Raw genomic sequence first — 11,582 nt, 5'->3', positions numbered from 1 at the left:
AAAAAAAAAAAAAAAGAGTATACCCCTAAAAAGAAAACCTAGAAATATAGGTTCCCCACTCTTGGGAGTACAGGGAAACTCATAGGCCCTAATCAGCTCTTCCATAAAGTGGGTGAATAGCCCCAGTAGGCAGGGCCTGGGTTGGGAAGGCACATATGCCACAAACTGAGAACTTGGCTGGGTCCTCGGCACAGACAGCCCCAGTGATGCTAATGACACCCACACAGCACTAAGACCTGGTGCCCCCGTCCGCAGCACCTTAAGTATTCCCCCCTGCGGCTCAGAGTCTGTAGCTCTGCAGCTAGGGCGCCAGCCACATACACTGGAGCTGACAGGTTTGAATCCAGCCGGGACCTGCCAAACAACTACAACGAATGACAACTACAATGAAAAAATAGCCGGGCATTGTGGCGGGCACCTGTAGTCCCAGTTACTTGGGAGGCTGAGGCAAAAGAATTGCTTAAGCCCAAGAGTTGGAGGTTGCTGTGAGCTGTGATGCCACAGCACTCTACCCAGTGACAGCTTGAGACTCTGTCTCAAAAAAAAAAAAAAAAGTATTCCCCTCCAGCCCCCGCACACCTAAAGCAGGCAGGTGTGAGCCCAGAAAGGCAAGGACACAGCTACTGACTAGCTACTGACTGAAGAGGCCTTCAGGAAGTGAGATGGGTGCCACTGCTTAGGGGCAGGCCTGGCTATGAACTGTGCTTAGCTGTGGTGCCAGGAAGGAGACATTCAGCAGTCACATAGAGACTCTGGGCCTCAGGTGGCCTGTCTGGAGCAGCCAGCTCACTATAAGCAGCTTCCCTGGGAGTCTGAGACAAGGGGACAGTTATGGAGGTTCCCTTGGAGGGCTGGTAGAGGAAGAAGAGAGGAAGAGGCCCAGACCAGCAGGGATAGCTTTCAGCAGAGGGTCACTGTCATCACCTTTCCACATCCTGTACCTAGGCGTCATCCCACCCAAACTGCTCTCCAAGGCGACAGAGGAAGGAAGGCACAGGAAGGGGGGAAGTTGTTGAGTTTAAGTTAAACACCCATATGAATTTATTAAATCCAGACTGTGTTAAAGGGTGGCGGTCTGGGAGGATGGTCTGGGGACAAGGGACAAGATGATAGATGGCCGTGGGTGTCCCACAGAGGGGCCCCGGCCCCTCCCCCACCTGGCCCACCCCCCTAAGTAGCGCCACATCGACTTCACCATGATTCCCAATGGTGCTGGGCTGGCAGGGCAAGATGGCTGGAAACACAGAGGAACAGACGGACAGACGGCGCCTCCACAAACAACGAGCCCTGACCTGCCCCGACCCCCACATCACACACTGGGCCCTGGCCTGATGGGGGCCTCCTGCCACCCCGGCCCAATCTGTCCAGGGAAAGGGTGACAGGGAGGGAAGGCAAGGGGGAGCCAGGGCGCAGGGGTAGTAGTCACCAGGAACCAGAGTGGACAGGAGGACTAGTAGCAGCTAATCCTTTTTCTTGTCCTCTGCTGGCTTTGGAGGGGATTCCTGGGGCTCGTTGGCAGAGCTGGCCCCCTGGGTGGGCTTGGTGGACAGGGACATGGAGGCCTCCTCCCTGGTGGCGGCAACAGTTGTGGCAGTAGGGGGTGCAGGTGTAAGGGCCCCTGCAGCAGCTGCTGTCAGGTCCTCTCCACTCATGCCGAACTCATTCACCCGGGTGGGGTCGACGCGGTAGATCCACCGTTGGTAGAGGTAGATGAAGAAAACCACATCTGGGGGGCATGTGAGAGAGACGGTGTGAGGGAAGGGCCTGCCTCACCTGTGACCAGGCAGGTGTGTAGGTGGGCTGTGCCCTCTCAGACTGAGGTCCCAGTCTGGGGCTGGGGCACCTCCCGAAGGCCAGGGCCCTGAGTCCTGCTGTGACCCGCTTGGTGAGAACGCCCGGCCTGTCCCCTGGGTCTCACCGTCCCGCAGGCAGCCAATCCGGTACATAACAGGCATCTTAATGACAAAGGCGAACAGGTCATCAATGAAAGTGTTGAGGGCCTTGTAGGTGAGCATGCGCCAGGGCAGGTGGGCCACAGACTTGAGCTTGTAGTTGATGAAAAGCTGGGGCGTCATGGTGATAAAGCCTGCAGTGGACACCCATGAGCACAGGGAGGGGCCTCCTGACCTCGCTTCCCTCCCTTTCGCTGGTACCTGGCACTGGGCCTAAAGGCCTCCCTGCAATGTCCAACACCCCATGCACACCCTACCTTTGGGCCTTTATGCTTGTTCTGCCCTCTCTCACTAGCTCCAGCATGGCTCCCTCCTGGACCTTGCAGGCCTCTCCTTGGAGGGGCTTTCCTTTTTTATTTTTAGAGACAGAGTCTCACTTTATTGCCCTCGGTAGAGTACCGTTGTGTCACAGCTCACAGCAACCTCCAACTCCTGGGCTTAGGTGATTGATTCTCTTGCCTCAGCCTCCCGAGTAGCTGGGACTACAGGCACCTGTCACAACACCTGGCTATTTTTTGTTGCAGTTTGACCGGGGCTGGGTTTGAACCTGCCACCCTTGGTATATGGGGCTGGTGCCCTACCCACTGAGACACAGGTGCCGCCCTATTATTATTATTTCTTTTTTTGAGATAGAGTCTCACTATGTTACTCTGGGTAGAGTGCTATGGCATCACAGCTCACAGCAACCTCCAACTCTGGGGCTTAAGTGATTCTCTTGCCTCAGCCTCCTGAGTAGCTGGGACGACTGGTAGCTGCCACATGCCCAGCTATTTTTTGGTTGCAGTTATCATTGTTTTTAGCAGGCCTGGGCCAGGCTTGAACCTGCCAGCCTCAGGTATATGTGGCTGGCACCCTACTCATAAGCTACAGGCACTGAGCCTCCTTGGAGGGTCTTCCTGACACACTGTGCACCCCACTCTGTCCTTCAGAGCACTCCTTACTCACTGGCCACCTGTCTGCTTCTTTACTCCCCCAAAATGAAATGTTCCCCTGAGGGCAGGGACTGAGACACACAGCTTACATCCTCTGGGAGGTCCTCATGTCTTCTCTGACCCCAGACAGGGCCAAGCACCTATTTGGGGCTTCCCTCATCCCACCTCTGCCCACCCTGGGTTGTCACTCTCTGGGGATAGCTCTGTCTCCTATATAGGACCATAAGCCCAGAGGGAGGAACCAGGCCAACTTGATCATTGTTGAGTCTCCAGCACCACCCAGTGTGGGCCAGCTCACCGAAGGTCAGCAGGAAGCCATAGAGCATGCTGAGCACCCAGGAGTACCAGCCCTTGTGCTCCAGGTACAGAAGGCTGTAGACAGCGTAGCAGCCCAGGAGTGGGAAGAGGATCCAAGACAGGTACCGAAACGCCATCTGTGGGGTCATAGGGCAGGGCTGAGACCCAGCTCCTTGGGCCCCACCAGGCATTCCTACTCCCCACCCTTACCTGGTCTGGCAGGCTTGGCAGGGGGAATTTCCAGCCCTTGGGGACTCTGGACTTAACCAGTAAGCAGTAATGGTAGGTGTGGGACAGAAAGGGTGTGACATAGACCATAAAGCATGGGCCTAGCAGCCAGATGCCCTGAAACTAGTCCTCTAGGAGTGTGTGGATGCTTGGAGACCACCCCTCTACCCAGGGTTCACTGTACAGACACTCACATCATCGTACACTTTGGTTGAGGACTCAATATACGTGGACTTGTCTTTGAAGGTTAAGCGGGGGAGGATTCCTGCCACCCTGTGCTCCCGGTCCAGCTGTGGACAAACAGAGAGGCTGGATCAACTGCTATGCTGGCTCTTGCCTCATAGGCTAGTCCCAGCCCCTGCCCTTCCCCACCATTCCCAGTTCCCCTGCCCCATGTGTGACCCAAAAAAATCCCCTGGTGTGAAAATCCCCTTGGCCCTGGGAGTGAGGTAGGAGTTGGGAAAACCCCAGGGGCCAGCTTCAGGGTCTGGCTGGGTCAAACTACCCGCCCCCCGGCCCCTCCGAGCCTCCTGCTGCCCCTGAGACAGCATGATGCCTGGCCTTACCCGGACGTCCATGACCTTGGTGATCTTCCAGAGGTCAATGAGAACCCCAATGAAGACGCTGACCTGCACCACAAAGTTGGTCTCGTTGTCCAGGATGTAGAGAAGGACCACAAAAGACTGGAAAACGCCGAAGAAGACGGAGCGCACAGACAGGCCTTCCAGGGACTGCCGGCTATTCCAGAACTGGATGTCTGTGCATGGGAGGTGGGGGAACCACAAGACTGAGAAGCCCTCGAGTCCCCTCCTGCCGTTCCCCTCAGGCCCCTGGCCTAATCCTTCTCAGACCCTGGCATGGGTCTGAGTCTTCCCCAGAAAAAGGGAGGAAGTAACTCCTTTCTTCCATGAAAAGCTTCTTGTTCACTGGCACCACACAGAACACCAGGACCTCTGCAGCCTTCCTGTGGGACACCAGCAACCAGTGGCCCAGGACCCAGACTCTTTACTGATGCTGACAGTGACCATTACCATGGACAGGTAGCACCAATCACCAAGTACTAAGGGCTGATCAGGGAAGCTGCTTCCCTGAGGCAGGCTACACAGTTTGGCCTGGCAGAATCTGTATAGATACTGGGCCTGTGCCACATCATGGTGCCAATCTACCTCTCCTGGGCAGGGAGATCCAGGGTTGGTCCTCTGAGACCACTTCCTCCAACCCTCAACCCTGATACCCTTGAGGCACAGACAAAAGCCCCAGGCTCTGGTGTCCAACCTGGAGCTCCTTCCAGCATTCTACCCGGACACCACCTGGAGGTCCTGATCAACCAGGCCCCTCTTTGAGCTCTGGTCTCTCCAAGGGCACTGCTCTGACCTTGCCTGGGCTGAGCATCTGTCTAACTGCAGCTGTGGGGGGCTAATCTACCACAATGCCTCTCTTACAGTGTGAAGCCAGGCTTGTGGTCACACAGGATTGGGGTCACCTTTGCACTCAGGGAGTGAGGGTTCTAAATTCTGGTCCTTCTCCCAAGCCCCCATCCCAGAGCCTCCCAATATCCTAGAGCTCTAGCACATTCCACAGGCTCACCCCCACCCATTAGACTGGGAAGAAGGATCTAGAGACAGGTTTGTGGGGAAAGGGGGTGGATGTGAGCACCTCCTTAGAGCAAGGAGGCTGCACACCACAGACTGCATCCCCTGCCTTGTCACATTAGTGAGGGACCACAGCTTCTTGTGCTTCATTTCTCATCCGAAGAAGAGAGGCCCCAGCCAGCCCAGCCAACAGTCAGCAGAAAGGTGTGCTGGAGCTGGGCAAGGTGGGTCTCATCTATAATCCTAGCACTCTGGGAAGCCAAGATGGGTGGACTGCTTGAGCTCCGGAGTTCAAGACCAGCCTGAGCAAGAATAAGACCCTGTCACTAAACATAACCAGGCAGTGTGGCAGGCGCCTGTAATCCCAGCTACTTAGGAGACTGAGGCAAGAGGATTAGTTGAACCCAGAGTTTGAGATTACTGTGAGCTATGATGCCACAGTACTCTATCCAGGGCAACAGAGTAGACTCTGTCTCAAAAAAAAAAAAAAAAAAGGAAAAGAAAAAGAGACGAGAAGAGAAAAGATGCACTGGACGGCACCCGCACAGGCACAATGAGCTCCATAGGTGATGTCAGTGGTTGGCATCTGTGCCACTCGGACACAATGCTCTGTGCTACTCGGACACTATGTTCTTATTAAGTGGTAGATCTCAACAATGGCACTAGCATCTTACGATGAGTAGTCCTAACAGTAAGTCATTACTCCTGCCACTTCTAGGAGCTGCAGGGCAGTGGGCCTCCTCCTTCAGACTGGGGATGCTCTGGGAAGCAAGAATGAAAGCAGAGGCTCGACACCTGCGTAGCTCAGTGGTTAGGGCGCTGGCCACAAACACTGGGGCTGGCAGGTTGCAACCCAGCCTGGGCCTGCCAAACAATGCCAATTACAACAAAAAAATAGCCGGGTGTTGTGGGTGCCAGTAGTCCCAGCTACTTGGGAGGCTGAGACAAGATAATCACTTAAGCCCAAGAGTTTGAGGTTGCTATGAGCTGTGACATCACAGCACTCTACAGAGGGTGACATAGTGAGACCCTGTCTCAAAAAAAAAAAAAAAAATGAAACCAGAGACTGGACCTGCTGCCATTTAGGAGCTGTGTGACTGTGGACAAGTGACCTTTCAAGGGCATGGCTCACATGAGGACTCAGAATCTACCTGGAGAGGGTGGCTGAGACACTGCCTGGCATGTGGCCACTCCTCAAATGCTCGCCATCAGCCCTGCTGGCCTTAGAACCCAAGGGTTCTCTGGGGACAGGGCTCTTGCCTTCCCATTCAGGCAGGCCCTATGTCTCAACAGGCAGTCTATTGGGCAGGGCAGAGGGAACAGCTCTGGGGCTTCCCTGCTTTCAGCTTTGGAGTTCCCCGGCCCTACTTCCTGGAGGTGCCGTCCTGGCCTCTGCCCCAAAAGTAGGCCCAGCCCCTCTTGCAGCTCCAGGCTTAATGGGAATATCTGGGTTGGGAATTTTGGGGCCACTGCCCTTCCCTGGCTCACTAAGCTTATAGAAAGTGAAGCTAAGGCTGAGCTTGGTGGCTCACACCTGTAATCCTAGCGTTCTGGGAGGCTGAGGTGGACGGATAGCTTGAGCTCATGAGTTTGAGACCAGTCTGAGCAAAAAAAGCAAGACCTCGTCTCTAAAATTAGAAAAACAGAGGCAAGAAGATCGCTTGAGCCCAAAGAGTTGGAGGTTGCTGTGAGCTGTGACATGACAGCACTCTACCCAGGCTGACAGCTTGAGACTGTTTAAAAAAAAAAAAAAAAAAAAAAGTATGGCTAAGAGACCCCAGGCAGCAGGAGGATATCTATGGAAGGAGGGGAGGAAGGAGGGAAGGAAGGGTGCAGACCCTGTCCCCAGGCCTACATGGCCTCTCACCAGCCCTGGGGGCCCATTCCTACCGTTCTTGAAGGCCAGGAACTCAAAGACACTGTGGACAATGGACACGATGATGGTGAGCGCCAGCAGGTAGGGGTTGGTCTCCAGGAGGGCCACCTGAGGGGCACACTTGTGAGCACTGCCCTGCTCTCACATGGGAGCTGACCAACCTAGCATTTTCACTAGTCAGACTCTTTTAATCCCCTGCAGACATTCCCCTCAGACCTCCCCCTAGGGTTGCCCAAAGAGGGCAAGGGCAAGCCAGCCACAGAGAGTGTGGGTCAGAGATGGTAAGATGGGGATGGAGAAGAGGGTGATGTGCAGAGATACAGAGAAGAGATGGGGGTACAGCAATAGGAGAGAGGCAGAGATCAAGCAGGAGATGGGCTAAAGGTGAGGAACACTGGAAGCAAGGAGGCTTGACAGTGATGACAGCCAAGGACACATACTTAGGGACACAGTGAGAGAGCAGAAACAAGGGAAACGGGACTTGGGATAGGGCAGGTCTAGACCCAGAGGACCTGGAGAAGCACAAAGAAAGAAAGGCTTTAGAGAAAGGACCCCTGTGTCAGCCAGAGCACATTTCCTGCCATAGCAGGGAGGGGGCCTGGAGGTTGTGAAACTGTGGGCAGAGGAGCACCAGGCGGGAGGTCCCTCTTCCCCACTTCCCCTTGCTGCCTGAAGCCCAGAATATGCTGGGAAGCCCCTCTGTGCCCCAGGCCAGTGCTCACCTTCACGGAATCCTGCTCCTCATCTGACTGCTCATAAAGCTCGTCACCCAAGAAGTTCCAAGGAGACTTGGTGCTCTGGGCAGCATAGAGCTGCCAGCGCCAGAGCGAGAGTGGGCAGAAGGAAACGCGGAGCGGCAGGGTGGCCAGGCTTTCATTGATGGGGTAGTAGTCCTTTTGCAGGTTCCAGTAGTCATTGAAGTAGATGATGGGATAGTAGTCACCACTCACAGCATCAAACTTCACATCTGCAGGTACATGGGGTGGGAGGCACTGCTTAGTCCAGGCAAGAGTGGGGTACCAGCAATGCCTCAGATATCTGCAGGGACACAACACGGCCACTCTGACAGAGACCAGAGGACAGGGGATACTTCTGGGCTGCGCCTTGATCAGGTGAAGGGCCCCTGACCTCAGCGGAGGAAATGGTGGGCAAGCCCCAACAGATGGGACAGCTGCAGCTCAGCCCCAGCCCCAGCCCAGGACCGCACAATGTGATCATATGTCCCAGTTTTATAAAAGCAGCTAGAAATCTGGATTTCTAAGGGATAGTGCCTCAGTTTCAGAAGCTGGCACCTAATGCACATATTGTGAAATAGTTTATGGGCCAAATGACAAAACTGTGGACTGATTCTAGCACATAGGGGTGAGTCCTAGGGTGAGGGGGTAGGAGAGGGATGGACAGGAGAAAGGGGAAGGGCAGGGTGGGAAGTTCAAGAGAAGTAGAGAACAAGAAAGCTCTCTCAGAGGGATAGGGCCAGGAGAAGAAAATGGGCCCAGATCACCCTCCCTGAAGCCTCTGCAATCAGCCAGCAGGGCTGGGGGCTCACACTGATCCAGAGGAGGAGGCACACTGCCCTTCACCCACGGTGTGTGGTCATCCACGATGTTGATGGTAATATTTGGGTGCCAGTGGGAGATCACCTCCACAGGCCCGTAGTCCTCGGCCCTCTGTAGGGAGATGGGGGTGGGGAGTGGGCCTCAGAGGCAGGCGGAGGTGGCTAGGGTGCATTGGCCTCTGCTCACTTCCTCCTGAGGACTCCCATGATGATATTTTTTTTTTTTTTTTTTGAGACAGAGCCTCAAGCTGTCCCCCTGGGCAGAGTGCCGTGGCATTACAGCTCACAGCAACCTCCAACTCCTGGGCTCAAGCGAGTCTCCTGCCTCCGCCTCCCAAGTAGCTAGGACCACAGGCGCCCACCACAACGCCCGGCTATTTTTTGGTTGCAGCCATCATTGTTGTTTGGTAGGCCCGGGCTAGATTTGAACCCACCACCTTAGGTGTATACAGCTGGAGCCTTAGCCACTTGAGCCACAGGCGAGCCTCCCATGATGATCTTAATGGCAGAATACCAGCTACCACAGTGACCACTGGCAGAGGGCTCAGTGGGTCTTACAGACACCACCACCCAGAATCCTCTTGGCTACCTGAAAGGAACCTCTCATCCCACAAAGCAAAAAACTGAGGCATAGAGGCAGGGCATGGCAGCCCCACCTCCATGAGCAAGGAATGGCTACGCTGCTGAGATAGAAAGGATCTGAGTGCCCACCACAGGTTAACCCCTAGCTGCCCTGGCCCACTAGTTTTCCTACTAGAGCCATGCTCTCTACTTGGTGCTGGGCTGAGCCCAATTCTGGGTCTGACTATAGGGGCTTGAATCCCGACTCTGCCCTGCTGCTTCCTGGTTGTGAGACTGTGGGCAAGAGTCCTGAGCTGAAGATGGGACTGGTGACAGGAACTCCCTCCTATGGCTGGTGAAGCTGCCCATGTGAGTGCCAAGTACATGTTCCTAAGCCCTGGCTCTAGAGGCCTTGTCTGGAATCCTCCCTGCTCCCTGAAGCTGCTTCCTAACCCCACTTCCCAGAGAAGGAACCTCAGGCTCAGGGAGGAGAAGGGGCTTAATCAAGCCCCTCTGGCTATCAGCAGTGGTGGCAGATCAGAGCCCTGATGGTCTTGTGCTAGGCTAGCCTCCACGGCTCTGCTCCTGCTTACCTTAATCATTTCCGGGTCAGCTTCTGTCTCTCCTGTCAGCAGGTTCTTGGTTTTCTGAAATCGCCTGCGCTTGTATTTGTTGATCACTGTGGGGGAGGGAGAAGGCAGGGAGGGAGGTGGACATGAGACCTGTAGGCACCTGCAGTGCGTAGACGGCAGACCTCTTAGCCACTGGTGGCTGCTAGTGGTCTCCAGCTTCTGCCCCTGTACTCCCCTGCTAGGAATAACGTGACCTGGGCACCTTAACTGCCTCCCCAAATCTCACTACTGGGATGTCATCATCATCAAATTGCCACAGCAGAAACCTGGAATCTGCCTACTCCAGAGTCTGCCTCATCCACTCCACTTGCCTGCCTTGGGGGTACCCCTCCACGTGCGCCTCAAATCCAACCACTTCTCCCACCTGCAGACCCACCTGGCCAGCCATAACTGCCTCCCAGATGACTGGGGTCTCCTTCTCACTGGCCTCCTGACAGTCACTCTTGCCCCGTGACCTTCTCTCCACAGGACAGCCAGCAATTCTTTTAAATCAAGTACCTGTCTGTAACGTCCAGCTGCTTTGGAATCCCAGACACTCACCATGGCTCTACCGACCTCTCAGCCCTCAGCACCTCCTGCCATGCCTACCTCACTCCTCTGCTGACTTGGGGCCTTCACAAGTTCTGCTCTGTCCCCAGGAACGTGCTCCCCTACACAAAGTTCATGTGGCTCCTCCTCAGCCTTCAAACCCCTGATGAAACATCCCTTCCACCATAGGGCTTCCACCCTACTGGCCAAGGTTACACAGTAGGGGTGTGACTACCCAGTCATTCTTCTCACCAGCTTTATCTCTTTTGCAAGATTTTACCACTCTCCACAAATTCATCTGCCCCATGCTGTCTGTCCCCTGGACCAGTCTGCAAACCCCATGTGGGTAGGGGCTGGGCCTGTTTTGAACACTAGGCCCCTGCACAGGCTCAGCGACAACCAGTTGAATGCATGACCATAAACAGGCTGTACACAGTTTCAGAGAAAACCTGGAGCTACCACCATGAGAAACCAAAGTGAAAAATACTCTGGGGCTGTGAATCCCCAGTCAGGAGTTAACTTCACTTCCTCTTGCAAGGGCCAGGTTGGCCACAGACTCCCTGCCACCTGCCCTGATTGCCAGGAGGAAGAGAACTGTGCTTGCTTATGCTCCAACTCTGCACCTCTACCCTGGCCTGGGCACACCAACTCTTTTTTATGCCATGGAGGGACACTCTGCCTGCCTTCCTAGGACTGTCCTCCTTACCCGTAGGGCTAGGCAGAGATAGGAGATGGGAAAAGAAGCTGGCTGAGAGCAGGGACTCTGGGGGAAGATCCTAGCTTTGTCTTCTGTGAGCGGAGGGGCACTCTTGAGTTACATCACTTCCTTGGGCCTTGGTCCCTTCTCTGGAGAAGAGGAAAGCCCCACTTCTGCTTGGCTCAGGGCCTGCAAAGTGGTCCAGGGCCTGCTGCTCTTTACTGTTAACACAAATATTGCCTCATCATTTCCATCATTAACTCATTTGAGAGGTTGCCTCCAAGTCCGGAGGGATTAATAAACACCCAAGGGTGGGCATCCTGGAGAATAAATTCCAAGGGACATGCTCCACTGCTATCCCACACCCAGGAAAGGCTGTCTTGGGAAGGAAGGAGGGGCTGATGCAGGGGGAGGCACAAGACAGACAGGCTTTGACTCAGGCAGAGAACTCAGTCCACAACTTGGAGGCAAGGAGGTAGGATTATAAGATGGATCTGGCTCCCATGGGGATGAAAGAGCCCCTCTTTCTTGGAGGTAAAGCTTCTAGAGCTATACAGTGACAATCCAGAACGAGGGTCACTGGCCACATGTGGCTCTGAGCACTGAAAATGTGCTGGTCCAAATTGAGATGTAAAATGTACACTGGGTTCTGAAACTTGGTGCAGGAATAAAATAGAATGTAAGGCTCGGCGCCTGTGGCTCAACCGGCTAAGGCGCCAGCCACGTACACCT

The 11,582-nt window shown here is 54.7% G+C and overlaps 1 protein-coding gene across 1 annotated transcript in view; it reads right to left on the bottom strand.

Moving 5' to 3' along the window:
• Positions 1 to 1,012: 1,012 nt before the first annotated feature.
• The window catches only part of CLPTM1 (CLPTM1, transmembrane protein), a 48,054-nt gene continuing 37,484 nt past the window's right edge, over positions 1,013 to 11,582 (bottom strand). Inside the window, exons 6-14 of the mRNA XM_003799500.3 lie at positions 9,587 to 9,672; positions 8,424 to 8,544; positions 7,600 to 7,844; positions 6,892 to 6,985; positions 3,976 to 4,166; positions 3,604 to 3,699; positions 3,183 to 3,318; positions 1,919 to 2,086; positions 1,013 to 1,726 (exon numbers count right to left, since the gene is read on the bottom strand). Coding sequence (XP_003799548.1) covers positions 1,461 to 1,726; positions 1,919 to 2,086; positions 3,183 to 3,318; positions 3,604 to 3,699; positions 3,976 to 4,166; positions 6,892 to 6,985; positions 7,600 to 7,844; positions 8,424 to 8,544; positions 9,587 to 9,672 — 1,403 coding nt within the window. The 3' untranslated portion in view covers positions 1,013 to 1,460. The remainder of the gene's footprint in view (positions 1,727 to 1,918; positions 2,087 to 3,182; positions 3,319 to 3,603; positions 3,700 to 3,975; positions 4,167 to 6,891; positions 6,986 to 7,599; positions 7,845 to 8,423; positions 8,545 to 9,586; positions 9,673 to 11,582) is intronic.

Source organism: Otolemur garnettii, unplaced genomic scaffold (assembly GCF_000181295.1).
Source record: "Otolemur garnettii isolate 467f Iridium unplaced genomic scaffold, OtoGar3 scaffold00152, whole genome shotgun sequence".
Lineage (NCBI taxonomy): Eukaryota > Metazoa > Chordata > Mammalia > Primates > Galagidae > Otolemur > Otolemur garnettii.
The sequence above is the reverse complement of the archived record's forward strand: the minus strand, read 5'-3'. Positions and strand labels throughout refer to the sequence as shown.